At 36.4% G+C, this 25322-nt stretch overlaps 1 protein-coding gene across 1 annotated transcript; it reads left to right on the forward strand.

Moving 5' to 3' along the window:
• The first annotated feature begins 19200 nt into the window (after nt 1-19200).
• Nucleotides 19201-20996, forward strand: LOC131074347 (non-specific lipid transfer protein GPI-anchored 5). Its single transcript, XM_058010943.1, has 3 exons — nt 19201-19590; nt 19690-19734; nt 20724-20996. The coding sequence occupies exons 1-3, from the start codon at nt 19227-19229 to the stop codon at nt 20882-20884; spliced, it is 570 nt and encodes a 189-aa protein (XP_057866926.1). The 5' UTR covers nt 19201-19226; the 3' UTR covers nt 20885-20996.
• Nucleotides 20997-25322: the final 4326 nt, after the last annotated feature.

The raw sequence follows: 25322 nt of genomic DNA on the forward strand, positions 1-25322 counted from the left end.
TAAAGACCACGATCCAACTCAACATTATGAGGTTAAAGATATGAACAATGAACCATCAAAAGATTATAATTGGAATTCAAAAAACGAGAGGAAATTGAAGCATGAAAAGCTTCTCAACACTTCATATCTAAATACATTTTTGGAGCACAACATCTGGAGCATGAATTTCAGAGTACCAACACCATGATTACAACAATCTCAAATGATGACAATAAGCACAAAAAAATTGCAGTACCACATCTGTATCAAGACACAAATACAAAGGAGTGCACCTCCTAGATAAGTCAACTACATACTATCCGACTACATGAATGCCTGGAGCATGAAACCAATTACCATAACTAATACCAAATCTCTCATATCAAGATAAATGTATCCTCATATTAACAATACATATTTCTAGAGCAATAAATATGTGTGCAATACATCAACATTAACTAGGATATATAATCAGTATCATACACACATGCCTATCTTCCACTAATCTACAACATATTCAGACCAATCCAAATCACTAGGTTTGACATTAATGATAACTAAGACAAGTATCTCTAATAGCTCATCATGACTAATTTTCTTTCAATATGAACAAGTTGGTCTCTCCTTCTTAGGTGTATTTCCATTCTTGGAAGATGATGAATAATTGCCTTGTTGTGGAGATGATGATTGTGCTCTATCTTGTTGTGGTTTTGGCTTAGACTGCTCTTGGTTCTATCCTTTTCCTTGATTGTTTTGATTCCCTTGATTAGCCACCAAAGACTTGGACATTGAAGACTTGAGAACCCCCATCTTGATCAACTTTTCTTTCTCATGTATCAACACCTTTGTGAATGCATCAAATGATGGTGGAGTAAATGAGACACTTGAAGTCAATCGATGGATGTGAAAGCTAGAAACAAAGGTTGCATACTCTGATGGAAGCTTATCCAACAAATTGTAAACCAATTGAACATCCTTCTTGTCAATGCCACAATCCTTTATCTTTTCTCTTAGGTTAGTTTCTTTTAAGACATAATCTTGGATTGTATCAAAATTCTTGGGACCTAGCATTGCAAGTTCATTGTCAAGCTTGTAGCCCTTAATCTCATCAACTTGACCACATAATTTGGCATATATATAACAAGCATCTTTAATTTAAGTTAATTTGTCAATGTGAGAAATGAGGTCATCTAAGACATACTTTCTCAAAGTTCCAAGAGCGATAGAATTTTTAGTGACCCATACCATGTGAGAATTAGGATCATCTTTAGGATCTATTGGTGCTATCATTGTTCCATTTATGTAATGAATGAGTCATGTTTCCTTTAACTTACTCCATGCTTTAATTGTCTATGATGCATAATTATGTGGAGATAAAATCCAAAATTTAGGAGAACCCATAGCAACAAAATGAAAGATCACAAGATAGAGAGAGGCACAAACACACAAGCCACACCCCCAAATTCACTCAATCAAAGAACCCCCCAAAATGATGATTTGACACATTATACTTAGTGTGTGTACAATGGGCCACTTGCAAACAAGAGAAAAGTTGGATTCTAATTTCAAGATTACAAGTACCTCCAATAGGCTATATGAAACTCAAAACAATAATGCACATGATCTTAGAAGAGATCCAAGCAAATTACAAGTACAGAATAGGCCAAAAAAGACAAAATTTTGAAAGTACAATTTCTAATCAAAATGGTGAAATACTAATAGCACAACATGAAAATAGAAAAAAAATTATGTGCTTTTAAAAAAATGACACCTGAAAAGGAGGTCGTATGAGCCTAAACGGAGCCCAAGAAGTTGTAGAATCGAGGATTTGATAGGTATAGCTATGGAAAATAAAAAATTTGAAAAGTCTATCAACCAAAATTAGAAACTAACCACACTACTACGGAGAGAATGAAAAATTAGCCCAAATAAAAAAATTGCACTAAAAAATCCCTCAAAATGACCATGCTACGGGCCTCTGAATTTGGATTGCAAAAGTGAAAAATCAAATGGTAAGGGGTCAATTTTTTTTATAAAAGGTACTAATGCAGTGCAGACCTTAGCAAGTCACTATGTTAAATTTCATGGGCTTATGTCCATTATGACAAAATATCCTCATGTGTGGTTGTATGAATGATGATGTCAGCGGAATGGAATGATGACATTAGTAGTTGGCTGGGCTAACACATGTTGTATGAATAGGGTTACATGGCACTATACGGATAATGATGTGGCCTGGTATATAATATTGCACGGCTGACCAAGTGGTAGGGTATGACTGGTGATATGGCACCATGACGTGGTAAGGTACGACTAGTGACATGGCACAATGACGTGGCAAATCCATACGATGACTGGGCCACTTGCATGGTGTTGGTTGACATATTTTGTTCCCTTCAAAAATATAACGATATGACTCTATGCCCACACAAGAGAACAAATTATTAATCAATAGTTGGATAAGTTGCGAATTTTCCTACAACTTCCCTCTAAATTTTGGAGGTACAACTCCCTCTTATGATATCATTTTGATATTTTCCGGGGTATCCTGTTAACCAAAAAATTTACAGAACAAAAGATAAAATATAAATGACAAAGCATTCATCCAACCAAACACTAACTAAGTTCGTGTTGCATAATATCATTCAAAGATAAATATTATACCATAATGAACAGTAGAGAAAGAACAATTATCCATGTGTCAAAATTTGAAATCTGAACAAGAAACATTCACATAAGAAAAACCCAATTTTTCCAAAGTAGCACAGAGTGTAATCTATTAGATACACTAAAACAAAAACATAAACCACATCATATTTGTCTTGGAAAACAACACATCTATCTTTCCAAACTTCTCCCTTTCCTCTCTATCTTCTATCTATTTATACCTAAAACCCCCTTTTCCTATTTTCTATAAACGGTTTCTTTTAGAACAACAGTCTTGAAAATGACCGTTTTAAACATGATTATAGATTAAAAAATTTTACCAAAAGGTTTTATTATTAGCACTAAGAACAATTATCAACTTTATACTTCTTCTTCCTCAAGCACTGGATTTTGACTAGCACTTGGATTATCGATCATTTCCGCTTTCATTTTCTCTTCGATAAGCACCCAGGTAACTACTGAAAATTCATCTTCATCTTCTATGAGTTGTCAGGAAAATTCAGTTAAGTTGAAGAGGATATCATCATGCATGTACTCTACATTTGACTGTATCATAGGACCTTTTCCCTTAAGCACCATGTTTGAGAAACTAATTATTAGGACCATTTCTTGCAACAATTTCTTCTTCCAAATGCTATTCATGATTTATGGCTTGCTCTGCAATCTTCTCTAACAGAATGATATCCCTTTTATATCTGGCAAAGTCAATTTACTATTTCACACTTGTAGCATCGTAAATTGTACACACTTGCTAAAGCAGTACAATTTCACACCTAGTTTAGCACCCGCCTTGGCGCAGTTTGCATTTTGCATTGCATTTCTCCTTTAGCACTTAATTATTCAAATTAATTAGGTCTAAGGTCCTATTTCATCGTCCTCCACATCATAAAGTTGGGCCCTTTCATTAAAGTGTGCCCCTTTCACTTTATTCCTCCAATACATCATTTAATCAAAAACCCTAATTAGGCCCTATTTTGAACTTGGGAGCTTGATTTCGGGGGTCAAAACATCTCGAAATCACCTATAACTTTGGGATTCTCTCTAAAATCATCATATCCGATGGCCCTAAAAATTTGGTGAAAAGTTGCTGCGACCATGGCGCTCAGAGTGCACACGGTCCCAGACATTTTTCCCAAAATTTTAGGAGCGTGATCCAATCATAAAATAAAGCTTAACCCCAAGAAATTGGTGGGATATTCAATCTCTAGGTCGGCCAAAAGTTGGAATTAAGACCTAGGGTTTCATATATAAGAGCTCTCTTTCTTCATTTGAAAGGATCCAGATTTTGTTTTCAGGACCTTCTATGCAGCGAAAGAGCAGATCTTTGAAGACTTCAACAACATTCAACATCCATCTATCAAGCATCTATCAATTTCATTCATCCATTTAGGGCTTTGAAGGCATTGAAGAGCAATAAGGGATCACCGACTGAAGATTGGCTTGTACCCCTCCCTTGGGGTTGGGTATGATTTCATGTTGTTTTCATGTCTTTGCATAAGTCTCATTATATCACTTACATTCATGCTTTAGATCTCTTTACATCTCGATTTGGAGCATTTACATTATCATTTACAAGCAATTAGGGTTTACTTTCTAGGTTGCTCTAGTTTGCTTACTTGCATTTTAGGATCTTGCACACACACAAGGTCTGCACACACACTACTTTTACAATACAACTTGGCTATTCATGGAGGTGGAAATCACCAAAGCGAGGGTTTGACTAAGGCAAAACCCTATATAGCTTCCCAAAACACCTTTTCAGATATAAGTGCAGATTTCGGGATTCAGACGACGCTGCAAGTTGCAAATCCGAAAGAAGCAGACGGAGACTGAACCATACACCAAGTTTCAGAGTAGAAGACCAGGACAGGGGCATGGGGTGCCCTGGTCCTACCAGGATAGGGGTGCTAGGTGCCCTCATCCTTGGGATGGGGACACTGGGTGCCCTGGTCCTCCTGACAGATAGCAATTTTTAGCATTTCCGACAGTTTTCCAAGTTGCAAAGTAGCAGTTTCAGGTGCAGTTTCAGGAACAGAATTAGGATAGTGGCACCCGCGCCCCTATCCCGAACATTTTCACTCAGATTTTAACTCCAGGTATGCATCTGCATTCTTGTCTTGTCCTTGTGTTTACAACTTTCCATTGTTTAACTTCAATTCTGCAATCTTGTTATTAGTTCATACTTGCATTTTGGGGTTAGGAATTGAACTTGCATTATTTTACCTTTCAATTACAACAAAGGAATAGAAATCCTAATAGGTAGCCCATGGCTCTCTCTTTCACCAAAAAGAAGTAGCCAATTGTGTGATACCTCTAGGCTCTTTTGTATTCCATAATGTGTGTCAAAAGGTAGGATTAGGACACGTTAGCCTAGTCTCACTTTTTCCCCCACACATTTTGGTGAACCCGACGTGAAACGAATTATTTCTTTCTCTTGCATTGCATTTGTTTGATCTAGATCTAGATTTAGTGTGTTTCATTTAAGATTCATTTTCGAAAAAAAAAAAAAGAAAGAAAAAAAAGAAGAAAAAGGAAAAAGAAAAAAAAAAAAAAGAGAGTGTGTTTCTTTGTTTCTTTGCATTGTGTGTCTAAGTTTTATGCAACTTTTATTTCAAAATGTCAGATTTCTATTTGCAAGATGTTCATATTTATGATGATGTATGCAATTATGTTGATTATGAATATAGCCAAGATGAATTAGATGAAGCTTTAGATGAGATTTTGAATCCTAAAGAGGCTAAACCTTCATTTTACCAAAAACTCATAAACCTTGTTACTATGCCATTTCGTTGTGATGAGAAAGATAAGTTGAATGATTCCTCTCAAGGGTACATTCCTATCAACTCTTCCACTGAATCTAGTAACATGGTTGTTTTCAATAATCCCCTCTATGAGGAGATGTCTCCTTTTGAATCAAAAGATAAACCTTTTAATAGATATGATCATGCTTCGTTGGATGATGCTCTTGGTGACTTTGTGGCTTTATCAAAATCTCTAAACAAGAACAAAACCTCTAAATTAGTTAACATGATAAACCTGAATGAGCATAATAAGCCTCTCTTTGAAGTCCAAGGTGCTTGTCCTTCTCCCACCTTTCAAGTTCCTAAATCACCTCTCCTTACTGTCCAAGGGAGGTATGATTCCTTTCTTACTCCAAATAAACCTATCATCACTGTGCAAGGAAGAAAACCTATAAGTCCCTACAATTATGCCAAGCAATTAACTAGAGAGAGTTATCATGTGGTTGCCCATACTTATCATACTAGAAATAATAGGCAACCTAGTCCTCCTCCGGTTACTCCAGTTTCTCTTCCGAATCCTCAACCAGTTCTTCTGCAAGCTCCACGTATTTCACAAGTTCTTAGTAAGGAATATGATCTCGTAGAACAACTTAAAGCTACCCCTACTAAGATATCCCTTTGGGATTTGATTCAAACTTCTTCTACTCATCACAGAATGTTACAAGATGCTTTGAAAGATTTGAATGTTCCTCCACCGAATACATCTAGTAATATAGTGTCTTTGGTTAACTCTGTGATGAATCCTAAAGCTCATATTGTGTTTACTCAAGATGAGTTTCCCACTAGTGAAATTCAACATCAATATGATCCCTTGATGATTGTGGTTATCATAAATGATACTGCTATAAGACAAACACTAGTAGATAATGGCTCTGGTCTTAATGTGTGTAGCATTAATCTTTTGCATAAGATGAATGTGGATACATCCCTAATTGAGCCTGACTCTCGTCCTATTCGAGGCTTTGATAATGTGGCTAAGACTTCATTAGGTATTATCACCTTACCCATCACAGTGGGGCCTGTTACTTTGCCTACCCCTATCCATGTTATGTCGGGAAATCTAACATACAACTTGCTATTAGGGAGACCTTGGATTCATAGTATGCAAGTTGTCCCCTCTACACTGCATAGACAAGTTAAATTTATTTATAACAATAAGACATATACCTTGATAGGTGATACTAATTTCCAAGCTTGTTTACAAACATCTACTTCCAAAGGGGGTTCTTCTAAGCCTTCCTCGTCTAGTGATGACTCTTTAAACAAGATACTTATTGATGAATCCTTGCTCTCTGATGATCAAAATTCTTTGGATGAGTCTGCAGCTCCTGAAGAAGATTCTTCTCGACTTGAATCTACACATAAGAAGGATTTTGATCCTGAGAAGGTTCTTGCAGAAGACGATTGGGGATCTCTTGATTTTAAACCCACCTTTGTAGGTGAATATAAGGTTCCTTCTAGAGAGCTTAAAATTGAAAAGAAGGAAGAAGCTAAAAATCAATCAATCTTAACTGAACCTATGAGCAATAATTTCATGGCTGCTTCTCAAACTTCTTCTCCTCACACTTCTAATTCTGAAGAGTTTGATTCTTTGTCTTATGAAAAACCACCTCTTTCTAAAATGGCTGATCATTATGGTCGTGGTTTTCATATTCTGGCTAAGCATGGGTATCATGGAAATGGCTGTGGCGCTCATGAACAAGGAATAAAGGTTCCTCTAGAGAATAATCTTTATGATTATGCCTTTGGACTTGGTTATAATCCCTGCAAGCGCACTAAAGCTTCTAAGAGACCATGTATTAGTGTTAATGTTATTTCTACATCTCTACCAATGAGACACTCTGAGTATATTGATCCTTCGTGTGCCTATGCTTTGGATGTCTTTCCTACTGATGATGCTTTAGCTGAGTTTTTAGGAGCATATGATACTCTTCCTCGTTATCATCACAATAGGGGATTCCCTTATTGTTTGAACACTGAAGCCTATTTTGGAAAAGAGACTGATAACGATGAGATTGTGAAAGAATTTCCTTAGTTAAAGGATACTCCTCAACAAAGTAATCTTCTTATAAGCGACACCATTGATGTTAAGATGGATTCTGGCAATGAAGAAAAAGTTATTAAAATTGGAAAATGTCTGGACGAAGAAGAACAAAAACAATATGAAGATTTATTGCGTGAATTCCCTGAGATCTTTTCTTGGACATATTCTAACATGCCTGGTATAGATCCTAAGATTGTCACTCATAATATTGTCTTACTTCCCGATGCTAAGCCTGTGAAACAAAAGATTCAAAAAATGAATCCTAAGGTAGCTTTGCTTGTTAAGGCTGAGATTGAAAAATTATTGGAGGCTGGATTTATCCGCCCTATTGATTATTCCCCATGGATTTCAAATATTGTCGTTGTGGCTAAGTTAGATAATAAAATAAGAATGTGTACTAACTTTCGAGATTTAAATAAAGCTTCTTTGAAAGATGATTTTCCCCTCCCAAACATTGACATGATAGTTGATTCTACAGTAGGACATACTTTGTTATCCTTCATGGATGGTTTTTTAGGATACAATCAAATTTTCATTAATCCTCAAGATCAATTCAAAACTGCTTTCACCACTCCTTGGGGTACGTTTTGTTGGATAATGATGCCTTTCAGACTTAAAAACGCCGACGCAACTTATCAATGAGGGATGACCCTTATCTTTCATGATTACATGCATAAGATTTTAGAAGATTATGTTGATGATATTTTAGCCAAATCCATTCTCCGCATAGATCATATTAAGATCCTTCATCAAATCTTTGAAAGGATTCATAAATATCACATGCGCTTGAATCCCCGAAAATTTGTTTTTGGTGTGGATAGTGGAAAAATATTAGGATTCATAGTTTTGCATCATGGGATTGAGGTGGATACTAAGAAAATAGATGCTATTATCAAAATGCCACCTCCTAGAAATGTGTCTCAACTCAAAAGCTTACAAGGAAAGATTCAAGCTATTCGTAGGTTTGTATCTCAACTTGCGGATCGTACTTTTCCTTTTACTCAACTTCTCAAAAAGAATATCACTTTTCAATGGAATGAAGATTGTCAGCAAGCATTTGAAGATTTAAAAGTGTATCTGGCTAATCCTCCTATCCTTCAACCTGCCGAACCTTCTAAACCCTTCCTTCTTTATACTGCTGCTTCCTCTCATGCTCTTGCAGCATTATTGGCACAACATGATAAAGATGGTAAGGAGTGTCCGGTTTATTATATAAGTCGTACCTTACTCGATTATGAGACCCGATATTCTGCGATAGAAAGACAATGCTTGGCCTTGGTGTTTGCGACTCAGAAATTGAGACATTATCTCTTAAATTCAGAAGTCCACGTCATGGTAAAGTTTGATCCGTTGAAGCATCTTTTCTCTAAAACTGATTTATCAAGACGCCTAGCTAAGTGGGTTATGATGTTAACTGAATTTGACCTTACATTTGTTTCGCAAAGAGCAATTAAAGGGCAAGCGTTGACCGATCACTTAGTTGAGGCCCCTTCACCTTTCTCCTTCCCTAACCCCGAGTCTTTTCCTGATGACTTCATCCTTTGTACAGAGAAAGATGAAACTTGGGAGTTATACTTTGATGGCTCTAAGTGTCGTACGGGATCAGGGGCAGGTGTTGTTTTGATTTCTCCTACAAAGAAGTCCATTACCTTATCTTATCGTCTCAATTTCCTATGTATCAATAACATTGCTGAGTATGAGGCTCTTATAGCAGGAATAAAGGTAGCGTTAGCTTTGAATATAAAACACATACATATTTTTGGAGATTCTCAACTGATTATAAGACAAGTAACAGGACTATATCAAGCAAAACAAGACAAATTATCACAATATAAAGACCTTGCTATCTCTTTGTTACAAAAATTTGATTCTTACACCATGGAACCTGTTCCTTGAAAAGATAATCGACATGCGGACGCAATGGCATGTGTGGCTTCTTTGGTATCTTTAGAGGACCCTATGGTTGATCTTAGCTTTGTTATTCACAACCTTATTTCTCCAGCTATTGTAGATGATTCTAGCTTGGTGACATGTTGTGACTTTATAGACTCAGATGAATGGTATTCGCATATCATAAGATATTTGACCGATGGTACCTTTCCTGATTCCACCAATAGGAACACTAGGGATAGAATTCGCAAGCTGTCCGCTAGATATATCATTCTTTCTAATGTTCTTTACCGAAGGGGTTATAATGGTCTTCTCCTTCGTTGTCTTAACAAATCAGAAATCCCTATTGCTCTTGAAGAGGCGCATTCAGGTGCCTGTGGGGGGCATTTTGGAGGCAAACCCTTGGTTCAAAGGTTGGTCCGTATGGGATATTATTGGCAAACTATGCAGCAGGATTCTTTTTCATTTGTTAAGAAATGTCATCAATGTCAACAACACAATAATTTGATTCATGCTCCTGCCCAAGAACTTCGTTCTCATGTAGCTTCTTGGCCTTTCTCTGCATGGGGGCTGGATCTTATCGGTAAAATCTCTCCTCCTTCATCTCAAGGACATACTTTCATTATAACCACAATAGATTACTTTACAAAATGGGTAGAAGCTATTCCCCTTCGCTCTACTACTGCTGAAGTGATTTGTCAATTTCTTCTAGAAAACATTATTTCTCGATTTGGGATACCTTCCACTATAATCTCTGATAATGGGACATCATTTAAGAACAAGGACGTGAAGAAATTCCTCGAGAAGTATCATATCAAACATCGATTTTCTACACCATACTATCCTCAATCAAATGGTCAAGCCGAATCATCCAATAAGATAATTGAACAAATTCTTCATAAAACCATGAATAAGCATGGTAAGGATTGGAGTACTTAGCTAATCTATGCTCTTTGGGCCTACCGAATGAGTGTATGAATTGCTACCAGAACTACACCTTATAATCTTGTTTATGGTGCTGATGCTATTATGCCTTTAGAATTAGAGATTCCATCACTTAGAGTTTCTCTCAAAGGTATAGTAGATGATGACGCTTATAGAGAACAAAGACTTCAACAGCTTGAGATGCTTGATGAACAGCGTATAAATGCTCTTGAGCATATTCAAGCGTATCACAAAACTCTACAACGAAGCTATAATGATAAGGTTATTGAACGTTCCTTCTCAGTGGGTGACTTAGTGCTCTATGAGAACTAGCGCAATGTGAATGCCTTACCTAAAGAAAAAGGAAAATTTAGTCCTAATTGGCTTGGACCGTATATTGTTATTGAAGATTATGGATCAGGTGCTTATAAAATAGCGGGTGTAGACGGTACGCCTCTTAAAGATCCTATAAACGCTATGCACTTGCGTAGATACTATGCTTAATCCCTCATTCCTTATCATTCATCTATTTCCTTTCTCACTTCTTCAAAATTGGATAATATGTTAGCATATCTTTGTTAGAGCAAATGGAATTAAATGATGTTTTGTTTAATCTATATTGCTTCGTTCCTGACAAGCGTGTTTCTTTACTTTATGGTTTGTCTTGAATTCATTTATGTAAATTGCAAAAGATTTACATTTTTCATTATGTTGGCATATTATACAATATCTTTATGTGTTAAGTTGAATCGTGTCAGGTTGTGTTTAAATTCAAATTAAATCACATTAGTTATATGATTCGTAGGCTTAACACATATTTTCTTCCCTATCATCAATGTAGTACTTGATCAAATGTTTTAATTAAGTCACACATGTATCAATTTAATCATGGAGCATTGAGAAATCAATCACATGGAAATTAAATTCAGAACATACATGTACATCTACCAAATGTATTAACTTTAATCAAAATACACATTGTTTTAGACATTAAAGTTAACACGTTTGAGACAAAGAAGCATATATATATATATATATATATATATATATATATATATATATATATATATATATATATATATATATATATATATATATATATATATATATATATATATATATATATGTGGATCAATATACAATGGTAGGTCACTATACATCCAAAATGTCACCTACCCTACATCATAAGATCATCTCCTATCCCTAGGGCTGGTGGCTGGAGAGTGACGACTAGATGCTCCCTCCTGATCTGGCCATGCAGGTGGACCCATAGGGGTATACCGTGATATAGATCATGAGTGACTCCGAGAGGAACTCCTACGATCCCTATCCATAAGGATTGCGCGATACGAGGTAGCCTCGACCTGAGCTACTGCTAGATCACGCTGTGCCCGCTGAAGGTCCTCTGATAGAGCTCGCTCTCTCTCCCTCCATATCTCTACCTATACTCGAAATGGGGAAAATAAATCATCATGCCGACCCGCATTCCCTTGAGGTCTATAAGCAACCTGTGAGGAACTAGGGATCTGTGCCGTTGTAGAAATATTTGTCACTGCCTACTGGATCAGGGAACGCCACTCCTACACATTAGCTGTAGCAGTAGAACAGAACATGTATTAGTACCATTTTATATCATCAAAACATTAATCAATCAATTTAAACCTACTATACTTGGATCTCCCTCACGCCAGTAGGGATCGTGATATGGTAGCATCTGTGACTGGGAACTACTAGGCTCCCCACGCTCGCATGATCTGTGCACGATGGGTACAGGTCTCTGTATCACCTCGTGTTCCCCCTTTTGGGGAATAAGGGGAGGATCTAAGGCTATGGTATCATCTCCTGAATGGTGAGGAGCTGCATCTGACTCCTCATTATCTCTATCCTCCTCCTCGTCATCCTCGTCCTCATCCACATCCTCATTCTCCTCATCATCATCTCTATCTGTGTCATCTTCCTCTCCTTCCTCCTCCTCCTCGGCACTAGGCTGATCTCCTATGGGTGGATCGGGATCTCCTGCCTCCTCATGACCCTCTCCCTCCTCTAGCTCCTCCGATCTAGATCCCTGATCCTCATCTCGGTCTCCATGTCTCCATGGACCTAGATGGCCTGTCGGGTGATCTGGTGGAAAGATAGGCCCCGGGTATGTCCTCACAAACCATGAGAGATACCTGCGCTGTGCCCCGGGATCTGCAGCATAATTAGTGACCACATCCTGGTCGAACCCCTCCATATCTGTGATCTCGATATCATCTATCATAGGTCTCGCTACTACTCTGGGTCTGGGAAGGACTCGTGAGTGTCGAGTGTAGATGGGTACATCGGCTGGAACACACTGCTCTAGCCCAAACTGCCTCCGTACTCGGTCAAAGTATAATGGGACTATGATATGTGGATATCATCCTCTCAATAGGTGGTTCCTCTATAAGCATGCTAGTTGTCTCTCCATCCCATCCCATCTGTGCATCCGCAGATATGGTCTCCATACAGTCACCTCAGCTGTCAATCTATCAAATGTCACTCTCCAATACAGTAGATCCCCAAATCTCCACTCGCTGGTAAGTGGATAAGCAAATACCCTAGGTCGCTCACTAGCCGCACTCATTAGATAGCCGACAGGCCTGGTGCATGTAAAGTGCTCAAATATCCACTCTTGCAGAAGTGTGCATGTCATCAAGCTGCAACCCTGTCCAAAGACATACTCCTCGAGGTCGTGATAGAGATGTGCAAGCATACTCTGACCCTAGGCATATACCCTCCTATGTCTCTCCATAGCCCTGATGCACCATGTGAGACCCCCATGCATGTGCGTACCTCGCCCATTAGGGCAGACAGCTAGTACAATGATGGTAATCATAAGACGTCTCATGAGGGGCACCTCTCCTATAGGATGTAAGAGCCAGCTAACCATGATGCGACCTCTCGTCTCACTCAGCATGACTCTCCCTATATAGTATACCTGCTCCCTCTAATGATCCTCTGCTGACCAATCGATCACATATGTCATGGTAGCTCCTTTGATCGGTAGGTGAAGTATGCGGTACACATCCTCAAGTGTCACTGTCATCTCCCCTACTGGAAGCTGGAATGTACATGTGTCAGGATCCCATCGCTCCATAAGTGCCATCAGCATCGCAGGATGAAATCGAATGGCCGGCATAAGAATCATATACCACAAACCTACTATAGATAATGTGTCTCTCTCTACCTGAGTTAGCCGGGGAATCTGATCTCGCAAACTGCGAAGAATCTGCCCCGCCGTATGCTCTCTCATGTATGGGAGACCCTGCAATGCAGAAAACATCAGTGTAATCAGTAATCTATCATCACAATCATTTATGCCAAAAGCAAAAACTATCGAACATCGAAAGCTCACCCTCACCAAGTCCTGATTAGGACCATGGCGCCCTGAGAGGTCCATGGCGCCTTGAGGGGACCATGGCGCCCCACAGGGACCATGGCGCCCTGAAAGGACCATGGCGCCCTTCAGGGACCATGGCACCCTGATGGGACCATGGCGCCCTGGGTGGGACCCAAGGTCAGATTCCAGGGCCCGCATTCGATCACAGAAAATCAGAGTCAACGAAAATGCAAAAAGTCAAAGTCAAAGTTCAGTCAACTCACCTCGTCGAGTGGCTCGTCGTTGATCACAGCCTATCGCATGATCTCAATCCTTGTGGGACACTCCGATCGTCGTGAAGGCATGATGATGGCTATGTGGGCTCTGCTGCAATGAACAATACTCAGAATCAACAAAGTGACAAATGCAATAGTCATTTTCAAGGTATATACTTTTATTTCTTTACCTTTACTTTCAAAACCCTAATTTTCCTCTATCACTCAGTTCATCATAACTTGAGTTTGGGAGATGCGATTTTCAAACCGTTTGTTGTGTAGGAATCGTATTTTTGTTCCCTTACTCCCTTGATGTTCCAAAATGTGCTCTGATGAAGCCTTTGTAGTGAACATCTCTCATCAATAATCGTTCATACAATTTGTTGTAAGTAAACATGCTACCCTATTTCACCTCCCTAATAAGCAAGCCGAAACAGGGGGGCATATAGCTACTCGCAAATTTCATCACTTTCCTTAGTAAGCATTAGGTGATTTTGTGATCTAACGTGTGTTTTGTAGGATGTGGTTCCTAACTGTGTACTGCAGATACCGCTGGGGGCTTCGTTCGACGAACTTATGGATATATCCTTTTTCAAATAATGTTTACTTTCCTGTACTTTAGCTTGCATATGCACGTAGTACTCATATGACCGCTAAAGTGGGGGCTAAATGTAGCATCGTAAATTGTATGCACTTGCTAAAGCAGTACAATTTCACACCTAGTTTAGCACCCGCCTTGGCACAGTTTGCATTTTGCATTGCATTTCTCCTTTAGCACTTAATTAATCAAATTAATTAGGTCTAAGGTCCTATTTCATTGTCCTCCACATCATAAAGTTGGGCCCTTTCATTAAAGTGTGCCCCTTTCACTTTATTCCTCCAATACATCATTTAATCAAAAACCCTAATTAGGCCCTATTTTGAACTTGGGAGCTTGATTTCGGGGGTCAAAACATCTCGAAATCACCTGTAACTTCGGGATTCTCTCTAAAATCATCATATCCGATGGCCCTAAAAATTTGGTGAAAAGTTGCCAGGACCATGGTGCCCGGAGTGCACACGGTCCTAGACATTTTTCTCGAAATTTTAGGAGCGCGATCCAATCATAAAATAAAGCTTAACCCCAAGAAATTGGTGGGATATTCAATCTCTAGGTCAGCCAAAAGTTGGAATTAAGACCTAGGGTTTCATATATAAGAGCTCTCTTTCTTCATTTGAAAGGATCTGAATTTTGTTTTCAGGACCTTCTATGCAGCGAAAGAGCAGATCTTTGAAGACTTCAACAACATTCAACATCCATCTATCAAGCATCTATCAATTTCATTCATCCATTTAGGGCTTTGAAGGCATTGAAGAGCAATAAGGGATCACCGACTGAAGATTGGCTTGTACCCCTCCCTTGGGGTTGGGTATGATTTCATGTTGTTTTCATGTCTTTGCATAAGTCTCATTATATCACTTACATTCATGCTTTAGATCTCTTTACATCTCGATTTGGAGCATTTACATTATCATTTACAAGCAATTAGGGTTTACTTTCTAGGTTGCTCTAGTTTGCTTACTTGCATTTTAGGATCTTGCACACACACAAGGTCTGCACACACACTACTTTTACATACAACTTGGCTATTCGTGGAGGTGGAAATCACCAAAGCGGGGGTTTGACTAAGGCAAAACCCTATATAGCCGACCAAAACACCTTTTCAGATATAAGTGCAGATTTCGGGATTCAGACGATGCCGCAAGTTGCAGATCCGAAAGAAGCAGACAGAGACTAAACCATACACTAAGTTTCAGAGTAGAAGACCAGGATAGGGGCGTGGGGTGCCCTAGTACTACCAAGACAGGGGCGCTAGGCGCCTTGGTCCCTGGGATAGGGGCGTTGGGTGCCCTGGTCCTCCTGACAGACAGCAATTTTTAGCATTTCCGACAGTTTTCTAGGTTGCAAAGTAGCAGTTTCAGGTGCAGTTTCAGGAACAGAATCAAGACAATGGCGCTCGCGCCCCCATCCCAAACATTTTCACTCAGATTTTAACTCCGGGTACGCATCTACATTCTTGTCTTGTCCTTGTGTTTACAACTTTCCATTGTTTAACTTCAATTCTGCAATCTTGTTATTAGTTCATACTTGCATTTTGGGGTTAGGAATTGAACTTGCATAATTTTAGCTTTCAATTACAACAAAGGAATAGAAATCCTAATAGGTAGCCCATGGCTCTCTCTTTCACCAAAAAGAAGTAGCCAATTGTGTGATACCTCTAGGCTCTTTCGTATTCCATAATGTGTGTCAAAAGGTAATATTAGGACATGTTAGCCTAGTCTCGCTTTTTCCCCTACACAATTCCCTTTCTCGGTTGTTGTCCAATTTAGGTCTGGATTATTAAATGGTAGTTGACCATCATGAGGGAGAACCATATGGGAAAAGAAAGCTTATGATGGCATGCATTTTTCTGACTAGCTCTTAAGGGTGGTGCATTAAATTTCTGACTGTTTAATTAGTAATTAATAACAGTACTTGCAAAGCTTTTCTTGATTTGTTTCTTGGAAAATGAGCATTGCACAAGAATAAGTTGAGTTGGAACCGCAACGAATGAAAGATTTGAATCTTCCAATGCTTTGACATCGAAGTACAAGAGAATATCGAGTATTGAGAGGAAAAATGAAATGAGGTTGAAGCGGGCTTCTTGTCATCATCTGATAAACATATGCTCTTCCTTCAATGTCGAGACATCAAGTGAAAATAGAACTCGACAATCTTAACACAAACTTCTGATATGCTAAGGTTCGACCGATAAGCATGGATTGATAAGGCCGACCATTAAAAAAAAGTGTGGGTATCTTTTGAAAATAACATGGAGGCTAGAACGTAGCAAGCTAACTGAGCACTAATGTTGTCAATGACTATGCAAAATGACTGAATTAGAATGAGCCACATATCATTGTCAAAGCCAATTAGAAAAAAATGACTGTTTGGCGAAGAAAAATCAAGAGGGGGCACGTGTTAGGCACCGATTAGTAGACGACAAAGGAAAATCCGAGTAGTGGCATGGAGGTGGTCGTTGAGGAGGTGGCTGAGGTTGTAGTGGCGGGCTGAGGGTGTAACATGGTGCCCTCTATGTAGAACAAAGTGCGGTGGAGGTGTTGGGGGTGTTGTTGCAAAAGTAGTGGAGATCGATGATGGTGCCTAGAGTTGGAGTGGAGGCAACTGACAAGGAGGTGAGGTGGTCAGCGATTGGAAGCAACCAAGGGAGATGACCCAAAAAAATGTTGACGTTGGTGGTATGACTCAAGTGATAGGCGGTACAACCTTGTAGCTTGCGCAAGGTATGACCCCTACAAAAAAATTTGAGAAATAAAATATGAATAATTTTAAAAAATTTCATAGAATAATTTTTTTATTATTTTTTTGAAAAATTTGTACCCTACCATAAAATTGGCGATTTTTTTTTCGTGCTGCCACAAAGATGAGTTTTTCTCAATATATGCAAATTTATAGTCAAAATTTATAAAAACGGCCTCTCGAACTCAATGACAATGTTAGATTTAGTGTAGAATGCTCCCAATTGATGTTTATCCTTATCTTTGAATCTCTGATGCACCAAGATCTCTAAAAAATACTACCCAGTGGAGCCCCAATGACTCTGATGCCATGTAACAATTTGCTAATAATGAACGAGATCTAGAGCCCAATGAATAACACAATACATGAGAGACAAGAATTGATAAGAACAAGCAGTATTCTCATCAAGATGCAAAAATGAATCAACTAGATAAACTATACAATGAGGATGAGTTTTCTTATAAAGGCAAGGCCACATGGAAATGAGAACACACAATCATGTCATGTGGCCCAATGAGATACAAGGGTAGGTAGGAGAAATAATAAAATATTCTATTAAATATGGATCACCCATCGAAGGTGGAATGTGACAACAAGATATCACCACAGAAGGTGAAATTTCTCCTATAATTAACTTCCCTAGATGCACACTTCCTTAAGTGTCTCATATGCAAAATATAATGAATGCATTTTCCTAAGTCAACTTAAGAAAAGTGTAATTAGGAGACATAATTTACACCATCAACACACTTCTGCATAGTAAAACAAATTTAAATCTATTTGTATTATGTTAGCCATAACTTTTTTACATGTAAAGTTGTCCTTTGATCTTAGAAAAAAACTAGATCATGGGAACATTTATATATATGTTACCAAGTTGTGTCATGACTAAGAGGTGAGTGTTTGTGCCTTAATTATCTCTTTGAAACTAGCTAATATAAAAAAACAAGAAGCAAGTACCCAAGATGTCAATTCTTTTCTTGTTTTATTGCAGCAGCCTAGAATATGTTCCTATTAATTGCTATCTAGAATACTTGAAAATGAGAGAGGATTAATTGATGATAGAATGAATGCTTTGAAAATATTAGCACATAATGTCAAACCATGTCAAAATTGTGTTTAATTAGCTCAATGCAGAAGGGGAAAAAGAAGTCAATCAACTAGATTTTAATTTTAATTTTTAAATTGAAAACCCACAAATTTATGACTACAAAGTTCACCTAAAATAAAATAAAAACCACATTCAAATGATAAATAACTAGTTAAATGAACACATAGAAAAATATGATCAAAATATTAAAAAAAATGAATATATCAAAAATATTATATGAAAATAAATATATAAAAATATACTACACTAAATAAAAAATAGAAAAGAAAACCAACTTTTATAATATGACATTGTTTATTATTATTATATACATATATCAAACATTACCTAAAAATAAATATAAATCTAAATGGCATACGTAAGCAAATTTCACCAACATAATATTAAAGACCAACATTCTCGTTATAAAACAAATAGAGCTTCGATAATAAATTCATTGCTCCAATTTCATACGCAACACAGTTCTAACAAAACCTTGTCAGCTCACCAATCCACCGATACACAATTAAAACAGAACAAATTAAACTTCGACAAAGAATTCCCCAGAACTTACCCTCAACCTGAAACACGATGAAGGGTGCACAGAGGTGACGTGTAACATTAGAAGTTTACCTGCGGTTGGTCGACTGCTCAGTTTCCTCTGTCAATCTCACAAACCTGCATATATTTTTATTGTTAATCTGCAAATCTTAATATAGTGAAAAACTCCATTTTCTCATCTGCACCAAATAACTAACTACTTGTGGGTCTCACTGTGTCATACCGATCTCCAATATACTAACACCATCTATCTTTAAAACCAGGATAAAAGATAAACTGAAAAGTAAAATTAACAGCTCGATCTGCTTAAATTCTATGACAATGGCCATGGGAGAAGGAAGAACAGCAGCGCCTTCAGTGCCTAAAATAGCGCTGGCAGTGGTTTTATTTGTATGGGCAAACCAAAAAGTGTTATGTCAGACGCCTACTGGTTGTATGGGAATGGCGGCGAAGTTATCTTCTTGTGTTTCCTTTCTCCAAGGTGCTTCTAATGGCAGTCAGAACACTCCACCTGAGTCTTGTTGCAGTGCAGTTGCGCAAGCTGCGGGTACTACGGGTGGGTGCCTCTGCCAGCTTTTGGGCACCAACTCTCCGCTGGGCTTTCCAATCAATCAAACTCAGCTTCTCATCATCCCTGGAGCGTGCAATGTTAACGTGCCGCCTGTCGATCGGTGCACAAGTATACTTATTAGTTCTTCTCCCATTATTTCTTTTCTCAATTTTACTGAAACCATTACAATTTCAATGTCGGAACTGAACTTTGTTTTATGTTTTACAGATGCAGGAACTCCTTTCACTTCTTCGCTTGACTCTCCCCCTCCTGGTATTTCATCTACTTTTAAACTTGGCCAGTGTTGATAGTGGATGTTTTTGAATTAGATTGTATGTGTTTTTTAATTGGTGTTCTGAGATGGTGTGCTTTATATCAATGTTTCAAATTATATTCTGTTATCCAGCATCAGGATAAAAGAAAGTTAAAAATGACATAAAATTGTCTGTGAGTTTTGCATCAACTTTCAGATTACACTGTATGATCCATCATAGCATAAAAAAAGTTAAACGAGACATATAATTTTGCACTACTTTTTGTATCAACATTTCAGCTCATACTCTATAATCTACCATCACGATAAAATAGAGTTAAAGGAGACATAGAATTGTGTGTGAGTTTTTGTATCAATGTTCTGTTTTAAACACACTCTATGATCCATCATCAGGATAAAAGAGAGATAAATGAAACAATAAATTGTGAATAAGTTATTGTATCAATGTTTCAAATCGCACTTCATAATCTGTAATTATGATAAAAAAGAGCTAAAAGAGATATAAAATTGTGTCTGAGTTTTTACATCAATGATTTGTTTCAGAACACGCTCTATGATCCATCCTTAGGATAAAAGAGAGCTATATGAAACATAAAATTGTGAGTGACTTCTTGCATAACTATCTTAGATCAGATTCCGTGAGCCATCATCAGGATAAGAAAGAGGTAAAGGAGGCATAAAAGCATGTGAGTTTTGTATCAAGTTTTGCTTTTCGGCAAACTTTGTGATCCATCATTAGATTAAAAGAGAGGTATAGAAGACATAAAATTGTGTGAATTTTTGCATCAACTTTTCGATCACTTTCTGTGATCTATCATTGAAATAAAAAAGAACTAAAAGAAAAAAAATTATATGTCTCTTCATTATCTCCTAAGAATCAAGACAAAATCTGTACACATTATAGTTAAGTGACATTTAGATCTTAAAATGAAATTGTTTAAAATTGGATTTTAAAGGTAATGACTAAGCTTCTGCTGAAATGTTTCAGGCTCTTATCCTCCCTCTGTAGCTCCGACCGGAAGTGTGTCTGGTGGTCCAACTGATAATTCGAGTAGAATGAAAGGAAGTGGAGGTGTTCTCCTCTCCAGGGTTTCGTGGATGGGTGTTGTAGCACCACCATTTCTGCTTCTGGTTATTGCTTCCATATAAATCTTATAACTTGTTTAGAAACACCTGTGGGCAGGTGGATCCCAAATTAATAACAGTTTTTAAAGCTGTTAGTATATGATCTTTCTAACAATCTTTTTTGAATAAAATATTTTAGGCCAACTTATGTCATCAAATTTTTGCCTTGCTGTGAACGTGTACAACTACACGGATGCTGGTTTTTTTCTTTTATTATTATTGTAGTTCGTCTGCTACATTGTCTAGCTTTTAAAGAGTGAATAATTGTGTAGTTGGTCATCAGTCATTGTCAGAATTTTTTAATTGGGTTCTATTTAAATATTTGGGAAGGTTTAAATGCTGTCTTTTTATAATCAAATATTTAAAAGCAGTCTTCTTATTATTATAATGGTTTAATTTTCTTCTATGCATACTCATAGTACAAAAATATTATTATAAGGTATAATTATATCACTATAAAAGTAGGAAAAGAAACTTTCTACAATACAAGAAATCAATCCCATTATAAAAGGATAATCAATTCATTCTATTTTGTTCAAAAAGCCAGAGTACAAAATATAATTTTAAATTGAAATAAGCTTCATAGGAAAACGTAAAGAAATTAGATAGATGGTTACTAATTACATGAAACAAAATTCTTAACATCCATTTATTTTCAAAAATTTAATACTAAATTCTTAATTCATGTCTCCTAGAAAAATAATTCCTTTATTCTTTGAAAAAGAGGAGTTGGTAATATTGGGATGGAACCCTAGAGGCATTGTTAGTCTAAGCTAAGAAAAAAAAGAATAGAAATAAATTAATGTTAGAACATAATGTTATTAGGGATCACATCCTAGAATTTGAAATAGGATACACAAGGAAAATAAAATCTCATCCAAAACCAAATCGAAGCCATTAAATATCACACAAAGTCTTAGACAAATCCAGGAAACAATTCCCATCCCGACAATGTATAAACTCAGATTTATGCCATGAAAAATGCAAATCAAATTCAATCCCTTCCCTTACAAATTTCTAATAGAAATAATCAAATGAAATATATTTTGAAATCTCCAAACAATATTTTTAAAACACGGCAAACAATATTTTCCAAATCAAATACTGAGTGGAGGAAAATGAAGAAATAGAATGAAATATGAAGACGAAATCCAATTTCCAGCAAAAGTCCTCAAGCAATTCGCATCCAAAGCCAAAACAAATCTCTCCAAGAAAAATCTCTAATAATTACGGAAAATTCCAAACCAATCAAAATATTTCATTATACAATATATTATACCTACCTTTACACAATTCGGGGAAAGTATTTATTAAATAAATTTTTATTTACCTACCTTCCCATTCACCCAATCAAATAATAGGGTAGGTAGATTATATTAATTAACCAAAAGGGGTAGAAAAACAAATAATTAATAGATAGTTTATTCTCCCCGTAAATTAATTAATTACACATAACAATTTAATAAAATGCCACATGCATTAAATAATTACCTATGATTATTTAATAATATCCAATCAATAAAAAAATACCAATACATAGGTAAAATAATATCAATCAATTAAATAACAATTAAAAAATAAATAATCACAAATAATTTGTAATAATAAGAAATCAAAAGACACCAATAAAATAAATAAATAAAATAAGATAAATATAAAACTAAAATAAAATAAATATCAAACTCCTTTAATCAATAATAAATAAAAGCTCAATTAAAATAAAAGCAATTTAAGCAATAAATAATAAATAATAATTAACCTTAACAAAACATTAAATCAAATAATATTAATTTAATAATTAAACATTAATCAATCAAAATAAACATTAAATAATTAAATAACCATACAACTCCAACTAGAGATAATGTAACCTCAAAACATCATACGTCAATGGATATGAACCCAAGTCAAAGAATCTAATCATAACTTACGTCGTGGCGGAATCAACAAGCGACACAACTTAGACCTAAAGTGTGTGAGGGAAACTATGTGATCTCCAAAAACTTGCCATTGGGATAAAGACACATTCAGATTTGTGAAGCCCATTGTAGTCGATGTCTAGTAGTTGCAACCCTGCATCGACACTAAACACAACATACACGATACATATACATCATAATAAACAAACAAGTGATAGAGAATTGCGACGGCATATCATGCTCGCAATGAGTAATATGAAAATGTCTCTACTCACAAAGACAGTCATACAATAACTCAACAAACATCGTATAAAGTCATAAACATGGAATAGGGCTACTACCACCACATCATCATAAGTCATATAATCCATAAGAGAAATAATTGCATAGAAATCTATAAATCATATAAATCCATCCATCCATGAAGGTGATTCTATGTACTAACATCCATAAGAATCATCAAATGTCATGTATCATATAGTATGTCTAGCAACATCAATCACATGAATCTTCAAACATAATGAGTCATATTAGATAACATAAATCCACATAAAGTACTAGCATCAATGATACCATCTAAGATAGAAAAAGAGTCATAAAAACCATCTAAGTAACCATCATATGTTTAAATAAGTCTATCGAAATGAAGATCAAAATGCAAGTCTAGGAGTAGGGACACTACATCCTCCCCCCCTTTGCCTAGGATTACTCCTAGAAGCCTGAGAACAAATAGGGGTTTAACTCTCTGATACGTGCAACATCCTCCCATGTCATCGAAGAATCATCACTCGAATCCCATTGGACCCTTACCTACTCTATGTCCCGACCCCTAAGGGTCAATCTCCGATACTGAAGAATGCATACGAGCTCCAGAGAAAGTTGCACGTCCTCTACTTGGGTAAAAACACAAAGTTGTGTCACACTTTTATAAATAAAATCCCCAATGTTGATTCAACTTTGTAAATTGAATCAATAGGAAGTGAAATATATGTTTTGAATTTGGAAATGATGTAAGCTAATAAAATTTATATTTTTTTTTGTGTATTTTATGTTTGTAATTTTTTTCAAAATTAAAAAAATTATTTGAATACACTTTCTCATAAAGTAAACACTATAATTTAGATGCTAACAAAATGTTGAAATTGAAGTTACACGAGGCATCACACTTTATATAGTAAATTTTACCTTTATTTGTTCAATTTTTTTGTGTATTAATAAGTTCAAACTATAGTGCAAAAATATATTTTTAACTATTTTTTATGTATATATGTTTTTCAATAGATTTAAAAAGTTGTTTGTGCTTCAATATAACTCTTTCCATTTGGCATCACTTTTTTTTAATTATATATCCAAATTAGAAAAGAATTATATCATCTTGACATAGGCTCTTTTCTCTAGTGTAGTTATCTTTTTCAATTTTTTTTTCCAAAATCTTATTATTAAATTTCTTGTAGCGTCGTAAATTGTATACCCTTGCTAGGGTGGTACAATTCTACGCTTAGTTTAGCACTCGCCATATTGTGTTTACATCATGCATTGTAATTTCCCTTTAAGCATTTAATTAATTAATTTAATTAAATCTAAAGTCATATTTCATCACTCCCCACATCATCAAATTGGGCCCATTTTTTATTTTATTCCTCCAATAAATCATTAAAAAATCATGAACCCTAATTATGTCTTATTTCAACCTTTAAGGCCCGATTTCGCATATCAAAACATCTTGAAATTAGCTGTAACTTTGGGATTTGCTCTAATATCATCATATCTAATGTCCTTGAAAATATGGTGAAAAGTTGGTCGGACCAGGTGCAAAGTAAACCTAGTCCTCGACATTTTTCCCGAAATTTTGGGAGCATAATTGTATGATATTATAATGCTTAACCCCAAGAAATTGGTGGGAAATTCAATTCCTAGGTCAGCCTAAAGACAAAATTAAGATCTAGGGTTTCATACATAAGAGCTCTCTTTCTTCATTTGAAGGCATCTAATCGAATCTAGGAAAAAAGATTTTGGAGTGTGCACAAGGAGCCTTTTATGTACTCAAAGAGAAGCTTATGGTAAGTATTCAACAACATTCATCAAGCAGTCATCATCAATTAGGAGCCTTCAAGACATTGAATAATAATAGGAGATCACCGACTAATGATTGGCTTGTACCCCTCCCTTGGGCTTGAGTATGATTTCATGTTGTTTTCTTGTCTTTGTATGAGATTCTTTACACTCATTTTTGCCTTTACATTTATGCTTTAGATAACTTAGCATCATTTATTTAGAGAGTTTACTTTGTCAATTACAAGCATTTAGGGTTTAATCTTTAGGGTTGCTCTAGATTGTTTGCATTCATCATTTTAGGGTCTTGCACACACACAAGATTCCTCCACACATTATTTTACTATACAAATCGGCTATTTGTTGAGGTGGAAATCACCAAAACAAGAGTTACTAAGGAAAAATCCTATATAGGCACTCAAAACCCTATTTTCAGTTATAGGTGGAGGTACAATATCCGATCGTCGCTGCAATTTTTTAGGTCCGGAAGA

This window comes from Cryptomeria japonica, chromosome 3, assembly GCF_030272615.1.
Source record: "Cryptomeria japonica chromosome 3, Sugi_1.0, whole genome shotgun sequence".
Classification (NCBI taxonomy): Eukaryota; Viridiplantae; Streptophyta; class Pinopsida; order Cupressales; family Cupressaceae; genus Cryptomeria; species Cryptomeria japonica.

Excerpts from the sequence above, each read along its gene's own strand:
- LOC131074347 (XM_058010943.1), top strand. The coding sequence starts at position 19,227 with ATGACAATGGCCATGGGAGAAGGAAGAACAGCAGCGCCTTCAGTGCCT. Across the intron at positions 19,591-19,689 it reads GCCTGTCGATCGGTGCACAA|ATGCAGGAACTCCTTTCACT; the intron begins GTATACTTATTA and ends TATGTTTTACAG. Across the intron at positions 19,735-20,723 it reads GCTTGACTCTCCCCCTCCTG|GCTCTTATCCTCCCTCTGTA; the intron begins GTATTTCATCTA and ends GAAATGTTTCAG.